The 23544-nt window shown below is 37.1% G+C and overlaps 1 protein-coding gene across 1 annotated transcript in view; it reads right to left on the bottom strand.

Moving 5' to 3' along the window:
- LOC121379735 (cadherin-23-like) overlaps positions 1-23544 on the bottom strand; it is a 126025-nt gene that overhangs the window by 69555 nt on the left and 32926 nt on the right. The window contains exon 2 of the mRNA XM_041508383.1: positions 4837-4962. Coding sequence (XP_041364317.1) covers positions 4837-4942 — 106 coding nt within the window. The 5' untranslated portion in view covers positions 4943-4962. The remainder of the gene's footprint in view (positions 1-4836; positions 4963-23544) is intronic.

Below are 23544 nucleotides of genomic sequence, written 5' to 3'. Positions count from 1 at the left end.
AATGACAGGTTTAGTGCTGAAACATACACAGTGATGTAACAAAAGAAGCGATATCTCCTAGGAGAATATCGCAGGAGATATCACAAATTACAGTGCCAGCGATATCTCCTACAAAAAGCCTTATATTGAGGGTTGGGGTTGGTAAAGGAGGAACTGCCTGCACTGGCAGGTGCAAGGGAGCACCAGCAGTCCAACTGTAGTCGGCAACAGGCAGGAGGTGGTATGGTGCTATGTAATTTGGAATGTCACGTAGAATTAAGCCAAAGGGAAATGGGTGCACATTTTGATGATGGAAGTTTGCCACAATTTTGATGGTTATTTAAAAGAATAAAAGGTAGGGAGCTACGTATAGGTTTGGATCAGGGTTTTTTTCCCATTAGCAGCAAGGTCCCTTTTAATAGATTTATATGCACTTTCTCACTGACTGAATAATTACACATACCACAACTTTTGACATACTAGTTGCAGAGCTCTCATTGGAACAAATTTAGGATTAGCCAATTTTCAAATATATAGCGAATTTCCCTCTAAATTATTAAATATTTAAGGACTATTTTATTAGCCAAAAACTAAATCATTCCAAATTCTAATGCAAACACTGACTGAAAGGCTATTTTCTGTGGTTAGAAAAATCCAGACTGAGGGAGGTCAGAGTTGAATAACAAGACTGTGTGTGCTCTGCTGAGCTGCAAAGTAAACTGTTTGCAGCCTTGTTATCAGAACACTTTTTCCAACGAGACTCTGAAATGTGCAAAAAGTTCAACAAAAGTGTACAACGATGAACACAAGGGTTGCTAATTCAATGGACTGCATTTTACTCAAATATTGATGCAATGAACAAAATCTTCAGATTTTTTTACCAAATCTCCTTCTGTTTTTAATACAAATCTGCTTTCTCTTGAATGACGGTTGACATGTATGCAGGTCTGTAAATGTTGTAGCCACTTTGTATAAAAAAATTAGCAATTGGCAATGTCTAATTTGGCAATGGACAGGGTGAGCACTGCAGTTGTTGGGCACTGGTTGGGATGGGAAAACACCTATGTAATCCAATAATGGGTCCACCAAGGGTTTTTTATCCTATGACCTAAGTGGGGGCGGGATGTAGTCTAGTGGTAAGGCGCTCGCTCGATGTTCAGTCGGTGTGGGATCGATCCCTGTCGGTGGGCCCACTGGCCTATTTCTCATTCCAGCCAGTGCACCACGACTGGTACATCAAATCAGTGGTATGTACTACCCTGTCTCTGGGGTGGTGCATATAAAAGATCCCTTGCTGCTAATTGAAAAGAGTAGCCTATGAAGTGGCAACAGCGGGATTCCTCTTTCTATACCTGTGTGGTCCTTAACCATATGTCTGATGTCATATAACCGTAAATAAAATGTGTTGAGTGTGTCATTAAATAAAACATTTCTTTCTTTCTTTCTTTCATGACTCAAGCACCTCAACAAAGGTGTTTACCAACTGAGCTGGATTCGGTCACCACCCCTTACCCCAGTATAATAAATAAAATGTATAATTAATAGGCATACATTGTTCTCCTTAATTGATCTATAGAGGAACAGTGCCAACCTGAAGGCCACACAGAGAACTGACAAATAATTAAGCTGTGTGAGGTCTATCCACACACAATGGCAGTAGGACATCATACATTATTAAAGATATATCGCATTGAAGCAGGTCACCCATCGACCAACTGGAAGACATGATTAACTATGCAACATCCCAGTGGAATAATGAAAGAATGCATTATAGGTTTGTTAAGAACATTGAAACATGCTACAAAAGTTTATACAGTGAAACCCCTCTAAACCGGACACCCTCGATACCAAGTAAAATGTCCAGTTTTAAGAGGTATCCAGTTTAGAGAGGTTAAGTTCTTTAATGATTTTTTAAAAAGGACCATAAAAAATGTCTGGTTTTGAGGGAATTTCGGTTTACAGAGGGTCCAGTTTTGAGGGAATTTCGGTTTTGAGAGGTTTCACTGTATATACTCTTCAAAAAAAAATAGGGGATCCTGAAATATTAATTTTGACCACAGACATCCTAGTAATGAACGTTCAGGTCTGTTTATCAACACACCGAAACACACTGCATAGTTTGCACATGCATCACGCAGTTGCTCCACACACATGCGTGCATGGGGTGTCATTCTCGATTTTGACAATTTCCAGGAAGGTCCATTAATCACTGTGGAACATTATTTCTGTCAATCTTTTTCATTCTGTTGATCATACAATTGTTATTGTTTTGTTTTTAGTAGTTTTTATTGTTTTAATTTGTAATTTACTGATAAAAAAAATGTCAACTTTCAAATTTCACTTTTGTCCCCAATCGTCTTTCAAGGTCATAAAACCTACTGTAATACTGAACTACCAGCTGTAATGTTTGCCCAATTAATTCACTATTATCATATAACCATTCCCCACAGTTAATATACCTTACAATTTTGGCAATTGTAAATTCTTATTAGATTTCCCCTACTTTTTTTGAAGAGTATAGATATAGAACAAAAATGTCTATTTTTCTTAAACTCTTAGTACTCAAAAATAGGCTCCAAAAATTAAAAGCACAAAGGAATATTTTTAATGACACACCATCATTTTAACTGAAAGAAGGAAGGAAATGGTTTATTTAACGACACACTCAACACATTTTATTTATGGATATATGGCATCAGACATATGGTTTAGGACCACACAGATATTGAAGGAGGAAATCTGCTGTCGCCACTTCATGAACTACTCTTTTCAATTAGCAGCAAGGGATCTTTTATATGCATCATCCCATAGACAGGATTGCACATACCATGACCTTTGATGTATCAGTCGTGGTGCACTGGCTGGAGCGAGAAATAGCCCAATGGGCCCACTGACGGGGATCGATCCCAATCCGACAGCGCATCAAGCGAGCGCTCTACCACTGGGCTACGTCTCACCCCCATGATTGATTGATCACCGACAATATGTATATGTGGAAGAAATGAAAAGAATATGGGCCAAATTTACAAAGCCTATTTTTGACTAAAATGGATGTAGCTATACAGCTACAACTGCAAAGGGTTGTAAATATCTTTTAGTCGATAAAGATGTTAAAATTTTCTTAAAAGCTGGTTTTTGAGGATATGTAAGAAACAGAATAATACATTCATGTCTGTTAGATACCATTTATCTCACAACTCGTTTATAAACGTATAAAACTCGCTTTCCCTCATTAGATACATTTTAAAACAACTTGTGAGATAAATGGTATCTAACGGCCACTCATGTATTATTCTCTATATAATTAATGCTCCTACCAAATAACAGAAAGAGAACTTTATATATATATATATATATATGCACTTTCCACAAAACATTAAACAACTTATGGTTTTTTTCATTATCAACTTATTTTTACTATAAATAAAGTATCATTTATACCCCAAAATGTCAGTCCCATAAATTAAAAAAAAATTGAACATCTAGCTAACTTGATCATTACAATTGCAATTAAAAATATATCATGCTGATCATAAATCACTTGTGTATTTGTCGGCGGGCCTTTAATTATTATACCACTTGTGGGGCACTGGTTGGAACAAGATAAATATCTGACAGGTTCACTGATGCATGGGTCAATAGAAGTTAAAGTTAAAGTTTGTTTTGTTTAACGACACCACTAGAGCACATTGATTAATTAATCATCTGCTATTGGACATCAAACATTTGGTAATTTTGCCATATAGTCTTAGAAAGGAAACGTGCTACATTTTTCCATTAGTAGCAATTAAGGGATCGTTTATATCCACCATCCCACAGACAGGGTAGCATATACCACAACCTTTGATATACCAGTCATGGTGCACTGGCTGGAGTGAGAAATAGCCCAATGGGTCCATCTGTCCTGGGCCGGGCCTCTGGCTATCCAGAACCGGGACCCAGGACATGGTATATGAGCATGTTAAAATTACCCACAACCAATGGGTCCATCTGTCCCAGGCCGGGCCTCTGGCTATCCAGAACCGGGACCCAGGACATGGTATATGAGCATGTTAAAATTACCCACAACCGCAACCAATGGGTCCACTGACATGGATTGATCCTAGATTAACTGCGTATCAAGCGAGCACTTTACCACTGGGCTACATCCCTGCCTCTAGGGTCAATAGCAGATGACACTGAGTATAATCCATGATGGTGCAGATACATTATCAGCACCCTCATGTCATCAATCATTTTAAAGTTCAGCAATACACAGTGCACATGCTAGGATGTCATGTACATATATATATATACCATCAATGGTCCCTGACAGTTAATTGACACAGGTGTTCATTTCAACTCTGCGGATATAAACACAAATCAAATTGCTACATGCAGAATCCATAAATTAATATGATGTACATCAGGCTCATCCCAAGTGGTTGTCTGACCTCTCACTGACCACTCTCTCATGTGGGGACTGTGGTGGTACATGTTATGGTCAGTGCATGTCTTTCTGTCCTGGGTTACACATAATTTTGTATATACTTCCATGTGTAGATGGATATACCTGGAGGTTCATGCTCATACAACTCTAGAACAGGTCAAATCTGCATGTCATACTGATTTACAGGTATTACATGCATAATTGATATTCGCTTAGTTCACATGTGTCATACAATAATCAACACAAAGTTTGTTTTATTCAATGACACCACTTGAGCTCCAAAAAAAAAAAAAAAAAAAAAAAAAAAAAAAAATCATAATCATAATCGGCTATCGGATGTCAAATATTCATCTTCAAAGGTAATTATTAACTCAAAAGGTATTTTTTTTTTCTTGTTTTTTTGTAAATGGAAATAGTAGTATACATACCTGGGAGAATGAAAACACTGAGTAGCAGCAGGATGCTGATGACAACGTGCCAGCTATCACAGATGCAAGATGAACACGGTGAGGATGGTGATGAATGTGATGCCATCGTTCAGGTTCTGTCACAGCCTGTAAATACACAGCATGCAGTGAGAAAAATCATTAAAAACATTAGTGTATCATTACATGCCACAATAGGTGGAGAATGAATAGAGAGGAAAGGAATATTATATAAATAAACCTCAGCACATTTAAATACTGGATATTTCTTGTCTACCATATGGTTATTTTCATACTTAATTCAGAGAGAGAGAGAAAGAGAGTGAGAGTGAGAGTGACAGTGACAGTGAGAGTGAGAGTGAGAGTGACAGTGAGAGAGATAGGAAGGAGAAGAAGGAGGGGGAGAGAGGAGGGGAGAAAGAGGGAGGCAAACTGAGGGAGAGGGTGAAGGAGAGAAAGAGCGAGAAATAAGGTGGGGAGAGAGAGAAGGAAGGGAGATAGAGAGGAGGAACAGAGAGAAGAAGGGGAGAGGGGGAAACAGATAGAGGGATAGAGACTGTGGAGATAGGGAGGGGAGAGAGTGAGGGGGAAGAGAGGGGGAGACAGACAGAGATAAAGAGAGAGAGAGAGAGAGAGAGAGAGAGTGAGGGAGAGGGAAGAGATACAGAGAAAAAAGAGAGAGAGAGAATCTGCTACCACCACATATGCTATTCTTACAGAAAACCCCAGCAATCTTGAGTATTTTATATGCAGCTTCCCATGCAGTCAGAACAGAACCTATTGTGTTACCAAGTATTTTTTCTGGATAAATTACATAGCCATTTAAAAATACATATTTTGTTGATCTATAAATTTAATAAATGTTATTGTGATATTAAGAATGGTGTAGCTTAGCACCATACATATACTTATATATATATAAATGTCATAAGTATAACCGAAGTCAGTTTTCAAAAATCAACATGTACTTAGTAAATACCATTAGGCCTACACTATTCAGATGGTCACCTGGTTATTTTCTATAAATTAATAATATTAGCAGACTGTCACAACTATCAATATATAAAAAAACATCTTATGAAAAAGAATCCAAATAAAAGTTTTAAATATTAAAAAAAAATAAAAAAAATAATAATAAAGAGCTCTGTCATACAAAGTTATGCATTTTAACCATAGCAACAGCATAATAATAAAAAAAAAGTGGGTATGTGGGCCAAGGACCACTAAGAACAAAAACAAATTTTTCAAAAACATTTGAAAAGTGTCAACAGGAAATTTGTAGGCTAGAAATGTTAAATATGTAAAAAGAATGCACTTGAGGAGCAGGTTGACGTTTTATTGACAGGTGTCTTCAGCTGACAGCTTGTCGTTATTTCATACAGGGATGTGTAGTGAAGACGTTGAAATTCTTCAATAATTCCTCTTACCATACATGATAGCCCAGTGGTAAAGCACTCGCTTGATGCATGGTCGGTTTGGGATCGATCCCCATCAGTGGGCCCATTGGGCTATTTCTCGCTCCAGCCAGTGCACTATGACTGGTACATCAAAGGCTGTGGTACATGTACGTGTTATTCTGTCTATGGGATGGTGTATATAAAAGATCCTTTGCTGCTAATCGAAAAGAGTAGCCCATGAAGTGGCAACAGTGGGTTTCAACCCTCAATACCTGTGTAGTTCTTAACCATATGTCTGATGCCATATAACCGTAAATAAACTGTGCTGAGTGTGTTGTTAAATAAACCATTTCCTTCCTTGATGTTCTATTGCATAAAAAGTTTGTTTTGTTTAACGGCACCACTAGAGCACATTGATCATTAATCATCAGCTATTGGATATCAAACATTTGGTAATTTTTGACATATAGTCTAAGAGAGGAAACCTACTATATTTTCCCATTAGTAGCAAGGGATCTTTTATATGCACCATCCCACAGATGGGATAGCACATACCACAGCCTTTAATATACCAGTCATGGTTCACTGGCTGAAACGAGAAATGGATCAATCCCAAACCGACTGCGCATCAAGTGTGCTTTTTACCACTGGGCTATGTCCGGCCCTCTATTGCATAAATACTATGGGCCAAAGTTAAAAAGCATGGGTTTTTCTTGTTTTGTGGTGGAGTTTTGCATGCTTATAACTTTACATGCAGCGAAATTCCTCTAACATCAGACACCCATGGGGAAATCAAGTAAAAAGTCTGGTTTTAAGGGTTATCCATTTAAAAGAGGTTCTGTTTTGTTCTGAAATTTAAAAAGGGACCATGTCATGTCATGTCATAGGGTTTTACGTGCACATTCAGAACAAGCTGTTGTAGCGCACGGCTGTCGTGGGCACAAGAGTCGGCCTTGGCCTCCATCTATGACAGGAAAGGTGGGGGGGGAGGGGAGAGGAGGGACCACCTGCACTGGCAGGTGCAAGGGAGCACCAGCAGCCCGATCAAATCGGTAGCAGGCAGGTGGGGGTGCTGGTGGTGCTATGGAATTTCAATGGAGCAGTTAAATGCCAAAGAGAAAAGGGTGCGCAATTTTGATCGAGGGAATTTGGTGCAATTTTGAATGGTCGGTCGAAAGGTAAATGGCCGAGCTAATATAGGTTTTGATATTAGTGAATTGAGAGTAGCTCGTTAATTTTAGACCTCTACGATGCTGTGGTGTCTACCTAGGTTGCCCATAGGGCCCTTATAAAGGGCCTGACCGCTTCTGGTCGAGGCATCACCAAGTACCAAGTTATTACCAGAAAGGGACCATGAATAACGTCCAGTTTTAAAGAAATTCTGGTTTACAGAGGATTTTGTTTTGAAGGGTTTCATTGTATATTACATAGTTTAAACACCCACATTTAAAAAAAACAGGTTTCATAAATTAATTTGGCCGTAATTTAAAACTAGTATATATATATACTATTTCGACGGTACAAAGTGAGTCCGGTTTAGACAGAGTCCACTGTATATATATATATATATATATATATATATATATATATATATATATATAGTGGACTCTGTCTAAACCGGACTCACTTTGTACCGTCGAAATAGTCCGGTTTACACAGAGTTCATCCAGAGTTATGGTTCTTGAATTATCGACAACTCGCGATCAACAATGACATTTGAACCCATGGATGGTTGGGAAACACAGTCATACAAGCCAGACTTGCAATCGATTATTTCACAGACATAAAAAACATATACCTAAAGGGACTTTCCTGAGACTTTTTAATGATATATTTTTCTGTATAAAATATTAGTGGCTGCACATTAAACGTGTTTCTGGTCGTTCTAATATTTGTACTAGGTTAAATTTCGTTTTATTTCCTAAAACATTATTTATTCGTACGGACAAAATTATTTGAATACAAAATCCAGATCTAACAGCCTACCGCAATAAGAGTAAACTTCACACGAGTGTGATTACATTTTGTATTTGATCTTGCGATGGTGTCCTGATTACTCGGCAAGTGACGATCATTGTTCAACTAATTAAGCAGCCCGTCGGTCAGTCAAATCCCAATCCGGTGTAGACAGAGGTAATTAATGCATGAACGGTTCTTTCGTTCTTGATTTTTGATCTGGAGTCCGGAGTAGACAGAGTACGGATTAGGCAGAGATTTATACCTAAGAGATAAACAGTAGCTGGACGGGGCTGTAGAAATGGACCGGTTTACGCAGAGATCCGGATTACACAGAATCCGGTTTAGAAAGAGTCCACTGTATGTATATACATGTATGTATATATATATATATATATATATATATATATAAATAAATAAATAAATTTAAAATGTTTTTTTTATATATATATGCATGTACATGTATGTCTGTAATACAGGCCTGCATTTATTGTGTGTGTGTTTGTGTTTGTGTGTGTGTGTGTTTGTGTGTGTGTTTGTTTGTATTTGTGTGTGTGTGTGTGTTTGTGTGTGTGTTTGCATGTATGTGTGTGTTTGTGTGTGTGTGTGTGTATTTGTGTGTATGTGTGTTTGTTTGTGTGTGTGTGTGTGTGTGTGTTTTTGTATGTGTGTGTTCGTGAGTGTTTGTGTGTGTTTGTGAGTGTTTGTGTTTGTGTGTGTGTTTGTGTGTGTGTGTGTGTGTTTGTGTGTGTGTGTGTGTCTGTGTGTTTCTGTGTGTGTGGGTATGTGTGTTTCTGTGTGTGTGGGTATGTGTGTGTGTGTGTGTGTGTGTGTCTGTGTGTCTGTGTGTTTGTGTGTATGTGTGTGTGTCTGTGTGTGTGTCTGTGTGTGTGTGTGTCTGTATCTTGTCTGTGTGTGTGTGTCTGTGTGTGTGTGTGTGTGCGTGCACGTGTGTGTGTGTGTATATCTGTCTGCCTGTCTATGTTGTCTATATCTGTCTACATTTGTGTCTGCGTCTGTCTATCTCTTTGTCTTGTCTGGTATGCCCATGTATCTATTATATATATTTAAGAATATTTCTGGACTAAATTAATTAAACAAAAAATCTGTTGTTTTTTTTAATCCATTTTTAATCTTTTGTTTTCTAACAAAAACAAAAAAACAACCCAAAAAACCCAGAGAAAACAGTTTGTCATCATACTCACCCATATATTACAGGTATAAACCTAAGCAGTGTTTAATAATGAATGCTCATAAATCACATGAAAACAAGCGTGTTTTGCTCAGAGGATTCTGAGATTACCATGTTACAAACAAAAATCAATAACTGCATCCGATCCCTGCATCAATAAGGTAGTATGTACATTGTTGTGTTCATCACAACAAGGTCGTTACAGGTAGAATTACTCAGGACCACACCCATGTTTTCGTGAAATTAACATTGGCCACAAAGGTGAACATAGCAACTAAATGTGCAATGAAGCGGACAGAGGAATAATTAAAATTCAAGGAAACGTGTATTCATGTGTATCAAGGTCATGCATGAGAGAACATAAAATTGTGTACATCAATATGTAGTACCTAAAATATTGTCAAATTTATTGAGGATATATTCCAAATACTATCTGGGAAAATTCAACAATAAAAAATTGCAATCTAATTTTCTGATCCCTTTATAAGAAATTAGAAATGTTTTATTTAATGACGCACTCAACACATTTTATTTACAGTTATATGGCATTATAAGGACCACACATATATTGAAAGAGGAAACCTTCTGTCACCACTTCATGGGCTACTCTTTTTGATTAGCAGCAAGGGATCTTTTATATGCACCATCCCACATACAGGGTAGTACATACCACAGCCTTTGATAGACCTGTCATGGTACACTGGCTGGAAACCCCTTTATAAGACAACCCCCCCAAGTTACATATATAAAATAATATGTTGATTAGCAAACTTTGATTTATAGGTGGAGATATATAGTAATATACCAGTGTCCTTCAGAATTTTGGTTCAGAGGGTTGGCAAAATAGCTGGATGTAAACTGAGCTCCCATTGGCATCAAAAATGCTAGGAAGGTTCAAGGGCATATATGTTTGTCCCCCGTGAAAGAAGTTTGAAAATTCAGTTGCTTTTAAAAACATTCTGAAGTATACATATAGGTTATTTTATATATTGTTATTTTATATGGTTACAGAAATATTTATATATAATTTTGAAATGATTAACTAATATTTCATATACCAAATATGAATGACTATCAGCTGATGTTGTTAAATTAACTTCTGTGTTGCTAATTGTTTAATTCAAGACACAATAACACGAATTAATCAAGATTGGAAACAACTCAAATATACTCTTAAAAACCCCCCAAAAAACTTGACATTGGTAAAAATCGAACCATATCAGCAACAACCACAGCGACACAAATCCCTGGACTAAGCAGAATTTCTGACCAGGCAGTTCGTAATTGGCTGAAGGAGGCAGGAGTTTTACCTAGAAGACCAGTGCGATGTAATATTTTTACCCCACGTCACTTAGCAGAGCATATGCAGTGGTGCCAGCAGAGGGTGAGATGGACACGTGCCAGGTGGAGGACTGTTTTGTTTTCAGATGAGTCTCGTTTTGTCCCATCACATGCTGATGGATGTCAACGTGTCTATATATAGACGTCGAGGGGAACATTATGCTCCAAACTGCGTGCAACAAGTCGACCATTTTGGTGGTGGCAGTGTCATGGTGTAGGCAGGAATCCATCATGGTGGTAGGACGGCTCTTGTGCAGGTGCCAGGTGCAATGACGGGCATCAGATATCGATACGAGATCCTGCAGCATCACATCATTCTGCACATGAACATCAACAGTGGCATGTTTCAGCATGACAATGCCAGACCACATGTTGCACATGTTAGTCAGGAGTTTCTGCAGTGCCACAGCATCCAGACATTACCTTGGCCTGCCCATTCACCCGATTTAAACCCAACAGAATATCTACGGGATGCACTGGATCAGCGTGTGCGCTGGAGGAATCCACCATCCCAGACACTTCCGCAACTTCTTACGGCACTGCAGAATGAGTGGCAGAAGATTCCACAATGTGTTGTGCAACGTTTGATTGCTTCCACGCATCACCATTGTCAAGCTGTCATCAGGGCTTGTGGTGGTTATAATTGATAACGACATTTTGCCCACCCCTATATCACACATACACCTGTGTATATGTTTCAGTTGGATTCCCAGAGATACTGTTTCAGACATGTACAGAGTAATACCCTTCCCATGGTGTCTTGATCTTTGGTTGCTTGTATCAAGTCTACCAATTTTTGTTTAATTAAACTTTGAAAATCAATGTCAAGTTTCTTTTTTTGGCAGAGTATACATTGGGGGGAATGATATGGATGGGTGGGTAGTTGCATATATATAGTCTATAAGGAAATTCCAATTTTTTAAAAACGTTTTTGTCTGTTTATCATATATATAATGGTGGGTGTTACATTCAAATATACATGGAAAGAAAGAAAGAAATGTTTTATTTAACGACGCACTCAACACATTTTATTTATGGTTATATGGGGTCAGACATATGGTTAAGGACCACACATATTTTGAGAGGTAACCCACTATCACCACTACATGGGCTACTCTTTCCAATTAGCAGCAAGAGATCTTTTATTTGCACTTCCCACAGGCAGGATAGCACAAACCATGGCCTTTGGTAAACCAGTTACGGATCACTGGTTGGTGCAAGTGGTTTACACCTACCCAATGAGCCTTGCGGAGCACTCACTCAGGGTTTGGAGTCAGTATCTGGATAAAAAATCCCATGCCTCGACTGGGATCCGAAGCCAGTACCTACCGACTCCAAACCCTGAGTGAGTGCTCCGCAAGGCTCAATGGGTAGGTGTAAACCACTTCCACCGACCAGTGATCCATAACTGGTTCAACAAAGGCCATGGTTTGTGCTATCCTGCCTGTGGGAAGCGCAAATAAAAGATCCCTTGCTGCCTGTCGTAAAAAGAGTAGCCTATGTGGCGACAGCGGGTTTCCTCTAAAAAAATCTGTGTGGTCCTTAACCATATGTCTGACGACATATAACCCTAAATAAAATGTGTTGAGTGTGTCGTTAAATAAAACACTTCTTTCTTTCTACAACAATGGGTTAAAATTTTATGATTTGCATGCAGTATTGTTATTGAAGAATCTCCACCATCTCAGTCTCCAGTCAGGTAAGCAATTTGGTCCAACAAAACTTTTCGCAGAATGAGCAAGAAGTGTTGCAGATTTCAGTCAATTGATGTTTCACAAACAAAACAGGAGATTAAGAAATCAATGTCGACTCTGTACATACTTTGCAACATCAATAGCATGGCCTAATGGAAATATGATCGACCTTACGGAACATAATCATTGTCATCCGCTATAATACCAGCAAGAAAGGAATCAGTAGGAAGCCATTTTTGTGTATTAATGCTTTGAATAGACATTGAACAACCTTGTCGACTCCAGTGTATATATACAAACATACTCAGTGTATGAGATCAAATTAATATTTTGTAGAGATCGTGTGAGTGATAAACAGGGACATACGGGTATACATGTATATGTATATGTAATTCATTTAGATATTGAGTTTTGTAAAGAGGCTGCAGAACATCAAAAGGGGGTTGGTGGGAATGTGTTGACTGGAATATGCATGGTACATGTACTAAATATGAAGTTAAAGTTAAAAGTTCTTTTGTTTAACAACACCACTAGAGCAAACTGATTTACTGTCATCGGCTATTGATGTCAAACATTTGATAATTTCAATGTATAATCGTAGAGAGGAAATCCGCTACATTAATTTAATCCATTAGTTGTAAGGGATCTTTTATATGCACCATCCTATACACAGTATAGCACATACCACAACCTTTGGTATATACCAATTGTGGTGCACTAGCTGGAACAAGAAACATCTCAATGGCCCACAGATGGGGATTGATCCTAGACCGACCGCACATCAGGTGACAGCTTTACCACTGGGTTATGTCCCACCTCTTGGTAATAAATATAAATGAGGGTCAATATTGGTTGGGGTTAGTTCTCTCCTAAATCCACCCTGGAAGATATAACATATATGCCAGCTATAATGTCACATTAACCATGAGATTGACAGGGGTCAATATATGCATTTCATTTAAAGCTAAGGTCAGATACTGGGTTTTGTAAAGGGGAAGAAGTTTGTTTTGTTTAATGACACCACTAGAGCACATTGATTAATTAATCATCGGCTATTGGATGTCAATCATTTGGTAATTCTGACATGTAGGCATCAGAGGAAAGAAAGAAAGAAATGTTTTATTTAACGATGCACTCAACACATTTTATTTACAGTTATATGGCATCAGACATATGGTTAAGGACCACACAGATTTTGAGAGGAAACCCGTTGTCGCCACTCCATGGGCTACTCTTTCCGATTAACGGCAAGGGATCTTTTATTTGTGCTTCCCACAGGCAGGAAAGCACATACCACAGCCTTTCTTCAGTTGTGGTGCACTAGTTGGAACGAGAAAAACCCAATCAGCTGAATGGATCCACCGAGGTGGTTCAATCCTGCGACACAAGCACATCAAGCGAGCACTCAACCGACTGAGCTAAATCCCGCCCTCTTGTAAAGGGGATACAGGACATCAAAACGGGGTGGGTGGGTACGTGTTGATTGGAATACTGGTTCTAAATATGAATGAGGTACAATATTGGTAGGGTGCAGTTCCTCCCAACAACAATTAGGATTGAATGTAGTCGGACCCCCCCCCCCCCCCCCCCCCCCCAATCCACCCCTGGAAACTATAATCTGTTCTTGTCAATCTCATGGTTATCATGGCATATTCATAGCTATATATGTATGTCATGCATGAGATATGTTCCAAGACTAGATAGTAGATGTCTTTTTTAGTTAAGCGACATAATTACTATAATTAATGGTGGCATATACAATAATAATTAAAAGAGCAGTTTTCGTTATACTTCCATGATCTTTATAAATTTCTGGAAGTTATAGTATGGTTTTATCTTTCTCATGGTTATAATGGCATAATATATTCATAACTAATAATGTCATGCGTGAGATATATAATGGTCCAAGAGTAGAGATTTTTTGTTACTTATATATGTGACATAATTAATGGTGGTGTTTACAATAACAATTAAAAGAGCAGTTTTCGTTACACTTCCATGATCTTTAATGCAGAACTATCATGAGCTCTTGGGGGAGGTAATGATTTCTGTCTGTACATGCATAATTATAACAGTTGCAATGATAAAATGCTAAATGCACACTTTAGAAATGGCAGGACACAATATTTCACATGAATTGTATTCTATTTGTATATCAATTTTGCAATTCTTAAATTTATGCAAACTACATGTACCAAACCATTACATGGTGAACAGTTACTGCTATGTTTCAAAATTAAAAGTTGTAAACTTTCAGGATCACCAGATTTTTATTAACACAATAAATACAACTTATTGTGAAAAAAACGTAGTATGTTGTCATTAGCAATTAAGTTTAATGCAGGCTTCATCTGATTAGTTAACCCACCAGTTATACAAATATAATTTACATAACCTTACAAATTAATTGTTACCTACATGTGTATGTTTGTCCCACAAGGAATGCTTTTTTTATGCTATAGAATTTACTACAAGTTATTTATTTCTCAACTGATTGTTTTCTAAATAGAGGGGTTTTGGTGATTTTCAAAACACTTTTACTCTTCTGTTTTTTTTACGTCAAACAAAACTGAAATTATTTAGAAAAAACATTTTTGTAGGAGGATGGGACAAACTATACGTAAAAATCATGTAAGCCAAATTTAGAAATATTAAGTCCCATCAAAACAGTTTTGCGATACAATAGCTATATATCCTCATGGCCCCCATCCCACTGATCATGGCACTGATCATTATTTAGATATTTCTATACAAAGTTCAGACTGACATGTCCGGATTTCATTACTGTGTGTTTGGTGAATACTGAACATGTTATGGTGAACATGTTGCTATGATTTCGAGTTTATCAAGTTCACACCTGTTCCATAGATTAAGCTATTACTATTCTCCACCCAAACAATATAATGCTGAATTTTGTCAATATTTTCTTTAATAACTGAAAAACTTGCTTATTCAAAGGAAAGTTGTAAATACACATGTATGTAACAGATAAATCAACATCCACTGATGGAATTTGAACCACAGACCCTCAGTAAAAGAGTCTACTGCTCTAGGAACTGAGCTAATAGGGAAATTCCCACTAACTACATGTACCATAAGTTAAAGTTAAAATTTGTTTTGTTTAACAAAACCACTAGAGCACATTAATTTATTAATACACAGCTATTGGATGTCAAACATTTGGTAATTCTGACTCGTAGTCATCAGAGAAAACCCCCACTACATTTTTCCTAATGCAGCAAGGGATATTTTATATGCACTTTCCCACAGACAAGAAAGCACATACCATGGCCTTTGACCAGTTGTGGTGCACTGGTTGGAACAAGAAAAAATCCAGTCAGTTGAATAGATGTACTGAGGTGGTTCCATTCTGTAACACATGCACCCCAAGTGAGCACTCAGCCAAATGAGCTAACCCCCACCCCAACATTGTTAAACCAGTGGGACATACAATTATTAGGTAGAAATCTTATTGTAATTTTGACACTTGGATATTGGAGAAGAAACCCACTGCTACCACATATAAGTTCCTTCTATAATGAACAGGGGTGGGACATAGCCCACTGGTTATTAAAGCATTCGTCTGATGTGTGGTTGGTCTGGGATCAATCCCCATCGGTAGACCTATTTGGCTATTTCTCGTTCCAGCCAGTGCACCATAACTGGTACATGTATGTGCTATCTTGTCTGTGGGATGCTGCATATAAATGATCCCCTGCTACTGATGGGAAAATGTAGTGGGTTTTGTTTCTAAGCTAGACTATATGTCAAAATTATCAGATATTTGACATCCAATAGTCGATGATTAATCAAATCAATGTGCTGTAGTGGGGTGGTTAAACGTACATTACCTTTTAACTATAATGAGCAGCAAGACATCTTTTACAAACACTCGTTGTTAAAATAATTAATGTCATTAATATGAAATTGGATGACATCAGATGGAATCAACCACCATATTTAATTTTTTTTTTTTAATCAAAGTTTAACAAAGACAAAATGGGTTAATAGTCCTGATAAGAGTTCACTATAAATAACAACATAAAAGGCACTTCGCATGACAAATATTGTTTTATGATGGACATTTCATATATAGGTTTATATTTAACTTATATGTAGCCTTTTATGATGGTCTCTTTAGATGTAATTTTTTGCTCAACATATTTTCTTTTCTCTTTTTTTTTATACCTCAGTCTTTCTGTTGTGTTTTGTACTGGGGTGTTGTTCACTCACTCACTCACTCACTCACTCACTCACTCACTCACTCACTCACTCACTCACTCACTCACTCGCTCACTCACTCACTCGCTCACTCACTCACTCGCTCACTCTTTCTTTCTTTCTTTTTTGTTCTTTTTCTTACTTTCTTTTAATTTTGTTGCTTTAGTTTTCTTTTTTTCCTATCATTGTCTTTGTAAGCTGATGTTGAAGTAACTTCACAGAATAAAATTTATCAACAAAAGATTATTTTTAACGAGTAGAACGGGAAACATGACAGAGCAAAAATTCTTATTTTTGTTTTCTTTTCTGCCAGCGTACATTCACATATTGCCCACCATCATATAACTACAGGAGTAAAGTTCTGCCACAAAAGATCGCACTTTGAAGGAAACCTATTGCCGTGACACGCCACAAAGGCCAAAGGTCTGCTTATTCATCAGCACAGAACAACCCATTAATATCCACTTTGGAGCATAATCAAATATTAAGCCTGTTTACGAAATGAATGTTAAGAAATAGACGATAAAACTCGGTTGGACCACTTTCAATATTTTCTATGCTGGAGCATAATGGGATAATGAGAAATAAATGGGACTGTTGAAAATGTATGCATTAAAAAAATCTAAAAATAAAATGACTATAACGTACTAAAGAAAACAATAAATTGAGTACAGTTGTATGTAACATATTGCTTACCTGTATATGAAAAGTTATGAAACACTTCCATCAAAATTAACTGGTTGCTATAGCGAACCAGAGGTTGATTTTTGGGGGTTGGTGTGGGGGTGGGGGTGGGGAAGTGTCTAAACCTTATGAACTCAAATGTTCAGACCCACAGAACGCCTGGATAAAGGAAGGAAGGAAATGTTTTATTTAGCGACGCACTCAACACATTTTATTTACAGTTATATAGGAATATCTGGATAAATTCCTTCCACTATTCAACTTTTTTCTCCGATATATAAGCAAGCCTTATCTACCAGTGTTTTTGTCTGTACACATAATTATGTCCTTCAATGGTAAACACAATGAGTATCTGTTTTACCACACCTATTCATATATAGATATTACCATAGCAACCTTACTCATCCCAAATTATAAAGACTGTAATTTAGAGACTTTGTGAAATCAGACAAAGAGATAAATCAATTGCGGGTGTACAGTGTTATAGTGTAGGTGACAACTGCCACAATTGGGTATGAAATGTTTGTGTCTATGCTCTGTATGACTCAACCGGTGTGAACTGAAATGTTTCATTATGATCATGCAAGCATGTAAACACTTTGAGCAAATCTTAGATTGGTGTTCAGGTAGGTTGCCAGGGGTCACATGTCATAGGTGTATGGAATGGGGTGATATGAGGGTGGGGAGGGAGGGGTGGCACAAGTATAGAGAATTAAGAATTTTCTGAAAAAAAACAATTTTTTTTTTTGTTAATGAAGATTCTTGTGATACTTGGAGTTGGGTTTTTTTTTGCTCTGTTTTTTTTTGTTTGTTTGTTCTTTTTTCTTCTTTTTTGTTGTTGTTTGTTGTTGTTTCTTGTTTGTTGTTTATTTAGGGGGTGGAGGACTGTACACCAATCATACTTGCTTTCTGTAACTTTTGTACTAATTTAATTCTACTTTGTATGCCCTATACATACAAATAATGTATGAAATTATGCCAAACATTAATTGCAAATTATTTCTGACACCCCCCCCCCCCCCCCCCCCCCCCAAAGTGTCATACTTCATATCTATACTACATGTACTCACTTGACAACAGAACAAAACATACTTGACAAGAGAATAATAGATCAAGTTTTTAAATTTTTTTATGCCAAGCATACAGACACACACGTTATTTCCAAGTGGGCATATTTGAGTCTTATATTAAACAGTCTTTAGTCATTGTTTCTCCCACTGCCTGATTACAGACCTGTATATTGTAAGCACCATGCTGTACAATTATTCATGCAAATTCAGTCGCAGTAGTCAGTTAATTTATTTCTGTGATAAAACACCTTGGAGGTTGCACACCACCGTTTATTACTCCATGCAATTCAATACAATTTTTATGTCAGAATAATATCATAGTCTATGAAAAATACAACACTATCAAAATGGCTACGTGACTGATAGCTTTAGGTAGTATACTCTCTCTTGACAACTACCTTGCAAAAAATCAATATAGGTTGACCACAAAAATGTTCAGTTATCTACCCTTATTTCAGAGCATCACCTCAGTTTGCTGTTATACAAGTGGCAGTTTATACCACTTGCACAGATGGTACCAGTTAGTAAGTTAAAAATAACTAGTAACTTCAAAACAATGTTCAAAGAATTTCAAAAGACATTTCAGAATTTTAAATTATTTTTTGTTAAGGATTTTTAACTATTTTCTAAACCAGGCTACATTGTGTATTAAGTTGCTACAACAAGTAATGCCACGACAAATGGTAGTGTGGTGTTGGAGCATATTTATGCATGCCTAAAGAATACACCCTTTTTTAATAACCCATTACAATTGATACATATAAACAAAGGGCATGTAATACTCAATTTAAAACATAAGCTGTTCCTGGTGTAAATTGCATTCATATGTAGTCTCTTTGTATTGTGAATGAAACACATACATGTATCAATGCAATTATAACTGAACACTGTGTGCAATTTTACATGCAACTACATGTACATGTACATGTGTACATACATGTACATTTCATTGGTACATATATAAAGAAAATTTGCATAATATAATATATTTTGTGTCATCTTTGAAATAAGAGCGGGATGTAAGCACTCGCTTGATGTGCAGTCAGTTTGGGATCGATCCCTGTCGGTGGGCCCATAGGGCTATTTCTCATTCCAGCCAGTGCACCACGGCTGGTATATCAAAGGCCGTGGTATGTGCTGTCCTGTCTGTGGGATGGTGCATATAAAATATCCCTTGCTACTAATGGAAAAATGTAGCAAGTTTCATCTCTAAGACTATATGTCTAAATTACCAAATATTTGACATCCAATAGACGACAATTAATAAATCAATGTGATCTAGTGGTGTCGTTAAACAAAACAATTTTTTCTTTACAATAAATAATATACTCTAACCCCTGCTAACTGAATGTAGCCATGCTGTTAAAACATCTGAGTATTTAGGTAAAGTAACAATTAATTAACATGTACGTCTCAGTGCTAAACACTGCTAATAAGACATCAGTGCACATGGATATTTACATAAGCTTATTATGACACATCTGTTTTAGTTATTCAACTCGTTATGTATGCAATAATACATTTGTGAGACAATATTATGTGGATACATACATGTAATACTATACGTACTGTAATAGTATTACACTATCTGTATATTTCTGTTATAAACAATGGCTTCACATCAAAACACTGACAATACAAATACAGTATTACAGTATTATAAATCTTGTGGGGTCGAACTCAGAAGAGTTGGATACACTGCAACGCTCAAACCAAAAATGAAGTCCCGAGTTACACTTACAAATGTTGACCGAATGATTAGGTGAACTACCCGATGGGTCGAACACTTGGGGTTTGAGCCAATGAGATTCAGCTGTATTTGGGTAGGTTAAAAAAGGGTATATATTTGTATTGTTCTGTTAAATAGCATCCCAGCATATTGTTAGCTGGTTTTAAACATACAAGGTTGAATCCAGAAGTAGGTTCTAGAGGTGTAGTGCCCCTTTTAACAAACAACAAGCGTACATGATTTTACCAATTTACATCCATTTAATACTTTCATCCCTTTGCAAGAATATGCTGAAAGTTAAAGTTTGTTTTATTTAATGACACCACTAGGGTACATACATTGATTTATTAATCATCGGTTATTTGATGTCAAACATTTGGTAATTCTGACATATATTCTTAAAGAGGAAACCTGTTTCATTAGTAGCAACGCTTCTTTTATATGCACCATCCCACATACAGGATAGCACATACCACAGCCTTTAATTTTTTTTATATACCAGTCATGGTGTACTGACTGGAACAAGAAATAGTCCAGACTGACCGCACATCACACATGCAATTTACTGTGTGGTCCTTAGTTTTCTAGATGTCATTAATAGTGTGGTCCTTAGCAATGTGTCCATCCCCTATAACCATAATTAACATGTGCCGAGTTCATTGTTATATAAAAATTTTTTTTTTTAATTTACTAAATACAGGGCAAAAAGTGTTGTTTGTATTTAGAGATTTTTACACTTTTAGGTTCATACATGGTGGGGGTAGCTAGCTCTCACAACAAAAAAAAAAAAATAAAAAAAAAAAAACAAAATAAGAACACTTTTTTTTAAAGATAAAGATAAAAGATAAAAACTTTATTGCATATAAACATTCCACATACAGAACTGGATGCATAAACAAGAAACAAACAAAATGACTAAATGTAGGCTAATAATAATACAAAAAATTCAAATCAATAAAAAAGATAAAAAGTGTCATTTTTAATTTTAAAATGCCCCTATTGTTAAGCTAAAAGAAAAAAACCCTGTGCTCTGTACTATACTCTGATACTTATCTTTATTGTCCCTATAGTTATTTTAGGTTCTATAGGGGGCCAACGATCTTCACACATGCCTCTTATCTTATCTTTATGACATCTAGGATGTGTTTTTGTGAACAAGCTACAATGTTTTAAAAGTAACTAACGGCTGCGTGTCGGGGATGGTTGCGAACTCACAAAAGTAATGAAAACATTCTACAAATCCAAACTCTGAAAGGCTGTCACCGACTGCAGCCTGAATGCCACCTCTATGCCGGTGTTGATTCAATATGGGCCACAAGTATAAGTATATATTTGTATTGGCCTTCTACAATGCATCCTGATTCAACAGGAGAGTTGTCATGGCCAATAACTCTTACCAAATATTGACACAGAATTAAAACAGATGGAATATATGGCTAAACATGTCTATTAGAAAGGCTATTAATTCAAAGCAACAGATGACAGTTGGTCTTTATGAACAGGTGACCTGAATATACAGGTTATGATTATGGCATGTGTATCCCCATTGTACTGACTGAGGTGTTACTTTAAACAGGCCTATACCTAGCTAGCTGGACAAGGGGCATAGAAAAGGAGTCTCATAATGATTTTAAAAAAAATTAATAATAATGGTTTGGTATTGAAGCATTGTAAATATATATAGTTACACACACAAGTGTACGACTTAAACAGCGAGTTTCCTCTCCAAGACTATATGTAAAAATTACCAAATGTTTTACATCCAATAGCTGATGATTAATAATCAATGTGCTCTAGTGGTGTTGTTAAACAAAACAGACAAACAAAAACAGGCTTTGCAAATTCAACCCTTTGATTTGATAAAAGGTGGGACGTAGCCCAATGGTACAGCGTTTTCTCGATGCACGGTTGGTGTGGGATCGATCCCCGTCGGTGGGCCTATTGGGCTATTTCTCATTCCAGCGAGTGCACCATGACTGGTATATCAAAGACCATGGTATGTACTACCCTGTCTGTGGGATGGTGCATATAAAAGATCCCTTGCTGCTAATCGAAAGAGTAGCCCATGAAGTGGCAACAGCTGGTTTCCTCTCTCAATATCTGTGCGGTCCTTAACCATATGTCTGACGCCATATAACCATAAATAAAATGTGTTGAGTGCGTCGTTAAATAAAACATGTTTTTCTTTCTGATTTGATCAAGGGCTGTAGTTCAAATTGGCTTTAAAACATTTTATAAAAAAATAATTTTCTACCATATCAATAAACATAAAAAATACACAGCATATTCTACTGGTTACACATGTGCATGGCTCAAGGCGAGTGAAGGTACATGTCCCCAGCAATCCCAGGCACAATTTATAGTTAGCCACTGGCTGGTTATTATACTGACCCTGGGGTTATGCAACCTACAACTGCACCAGGGTCATAACCAGTAGTGTGGGGGTGTACTCTCCCACACACCATCACCACCACCTGAAACAAAAAGGTAAGATGCAAAAACACGCCTTTTCGCAAAGCTGTAGACCTCTTATTACTTGTATTTAAAAAAAAAATTACAGCCTTGCTCCCCCCACCCCCTCCCCCCTCACTCCACAAACCCAGTTATTATAGGCTAGACACATGGATCTGTTTATGTCATATAAAATTCGTCATTTTTGTTATTTTTGTTTTCAAACTTACCTAAGTCCTTCCCTGAACAGTGTCAAATACAAACTCTCATGGACGTCAACTGCAGCGATGAGGTAAAACGCAGCACGTCATTCTAACAGTTTACTTCCACTGTACAGGAAAGTCTTCCGTTCAATAGGGCAATCGACGAGAGCTAAATTTTTGACATGAAATTAACAAGGCGGGTCCTCCTCAGCCGCCTGCGTGAAACTGACAAATCTTCGCTTGAAATGTGCAATCAACAACACTGGAATTGACGAGGAAGCTCTTCCGTAGTAAGGTACAATAAGAAAGAAAAAAACACAACCTTCCACGTCAAACTGACAAGTTGAAACTTCCCTTGAAATGTGCAACCAACAACACTTTGACTTGAAATTAACGAGGACGTTCTTAAATACCGTAGTAATGTACAATTTTAAAAAAGAAATCTTCGACGTGAAACTGACAAGTCTTTAGTTCCCTTGAAATGTGTAACCAACAACACTTTAACTTGAAATTGAAGAGGACGCTTCTTCCATAGTAATGTGTAATGTACAATTAAAAAGAAATTGACGAGTCAAGACTTCCCTTGAAAGGTGCATCCAACAACACTTTCACATGCAACTGACATGTATCGTCATCAGAACAGCTGGGCAAGAAATCGTTTACATGGAATTTTCTCAGAAAACGAATTCAATATTTTAGTATTCCATATCTTAATATGTCGAGACATAACTGAAAACAAAAAGAAAAACAAGGGCGTCAATATCGGACTTGGA

The sequence above is a fragment of the Gigantopelta aegis genome, chromosome 8 (genome assembly GCF_016097555.1).
Source record: "Gigantopelta aegis isolate Gae_Host chromosome 8, Gae_host_genome, whole genome shotgun sequence".
Taxonomy (NCBI): Eukaryota; Metazoa; Mollusca; class Gastropoda; order Neomphalida; family Peltospiridae; genus Gigantopelta; species Gigantopelta aegis.
This window is presented reverse-complemented; position numbering and strand designations above follow the sequence as displayed.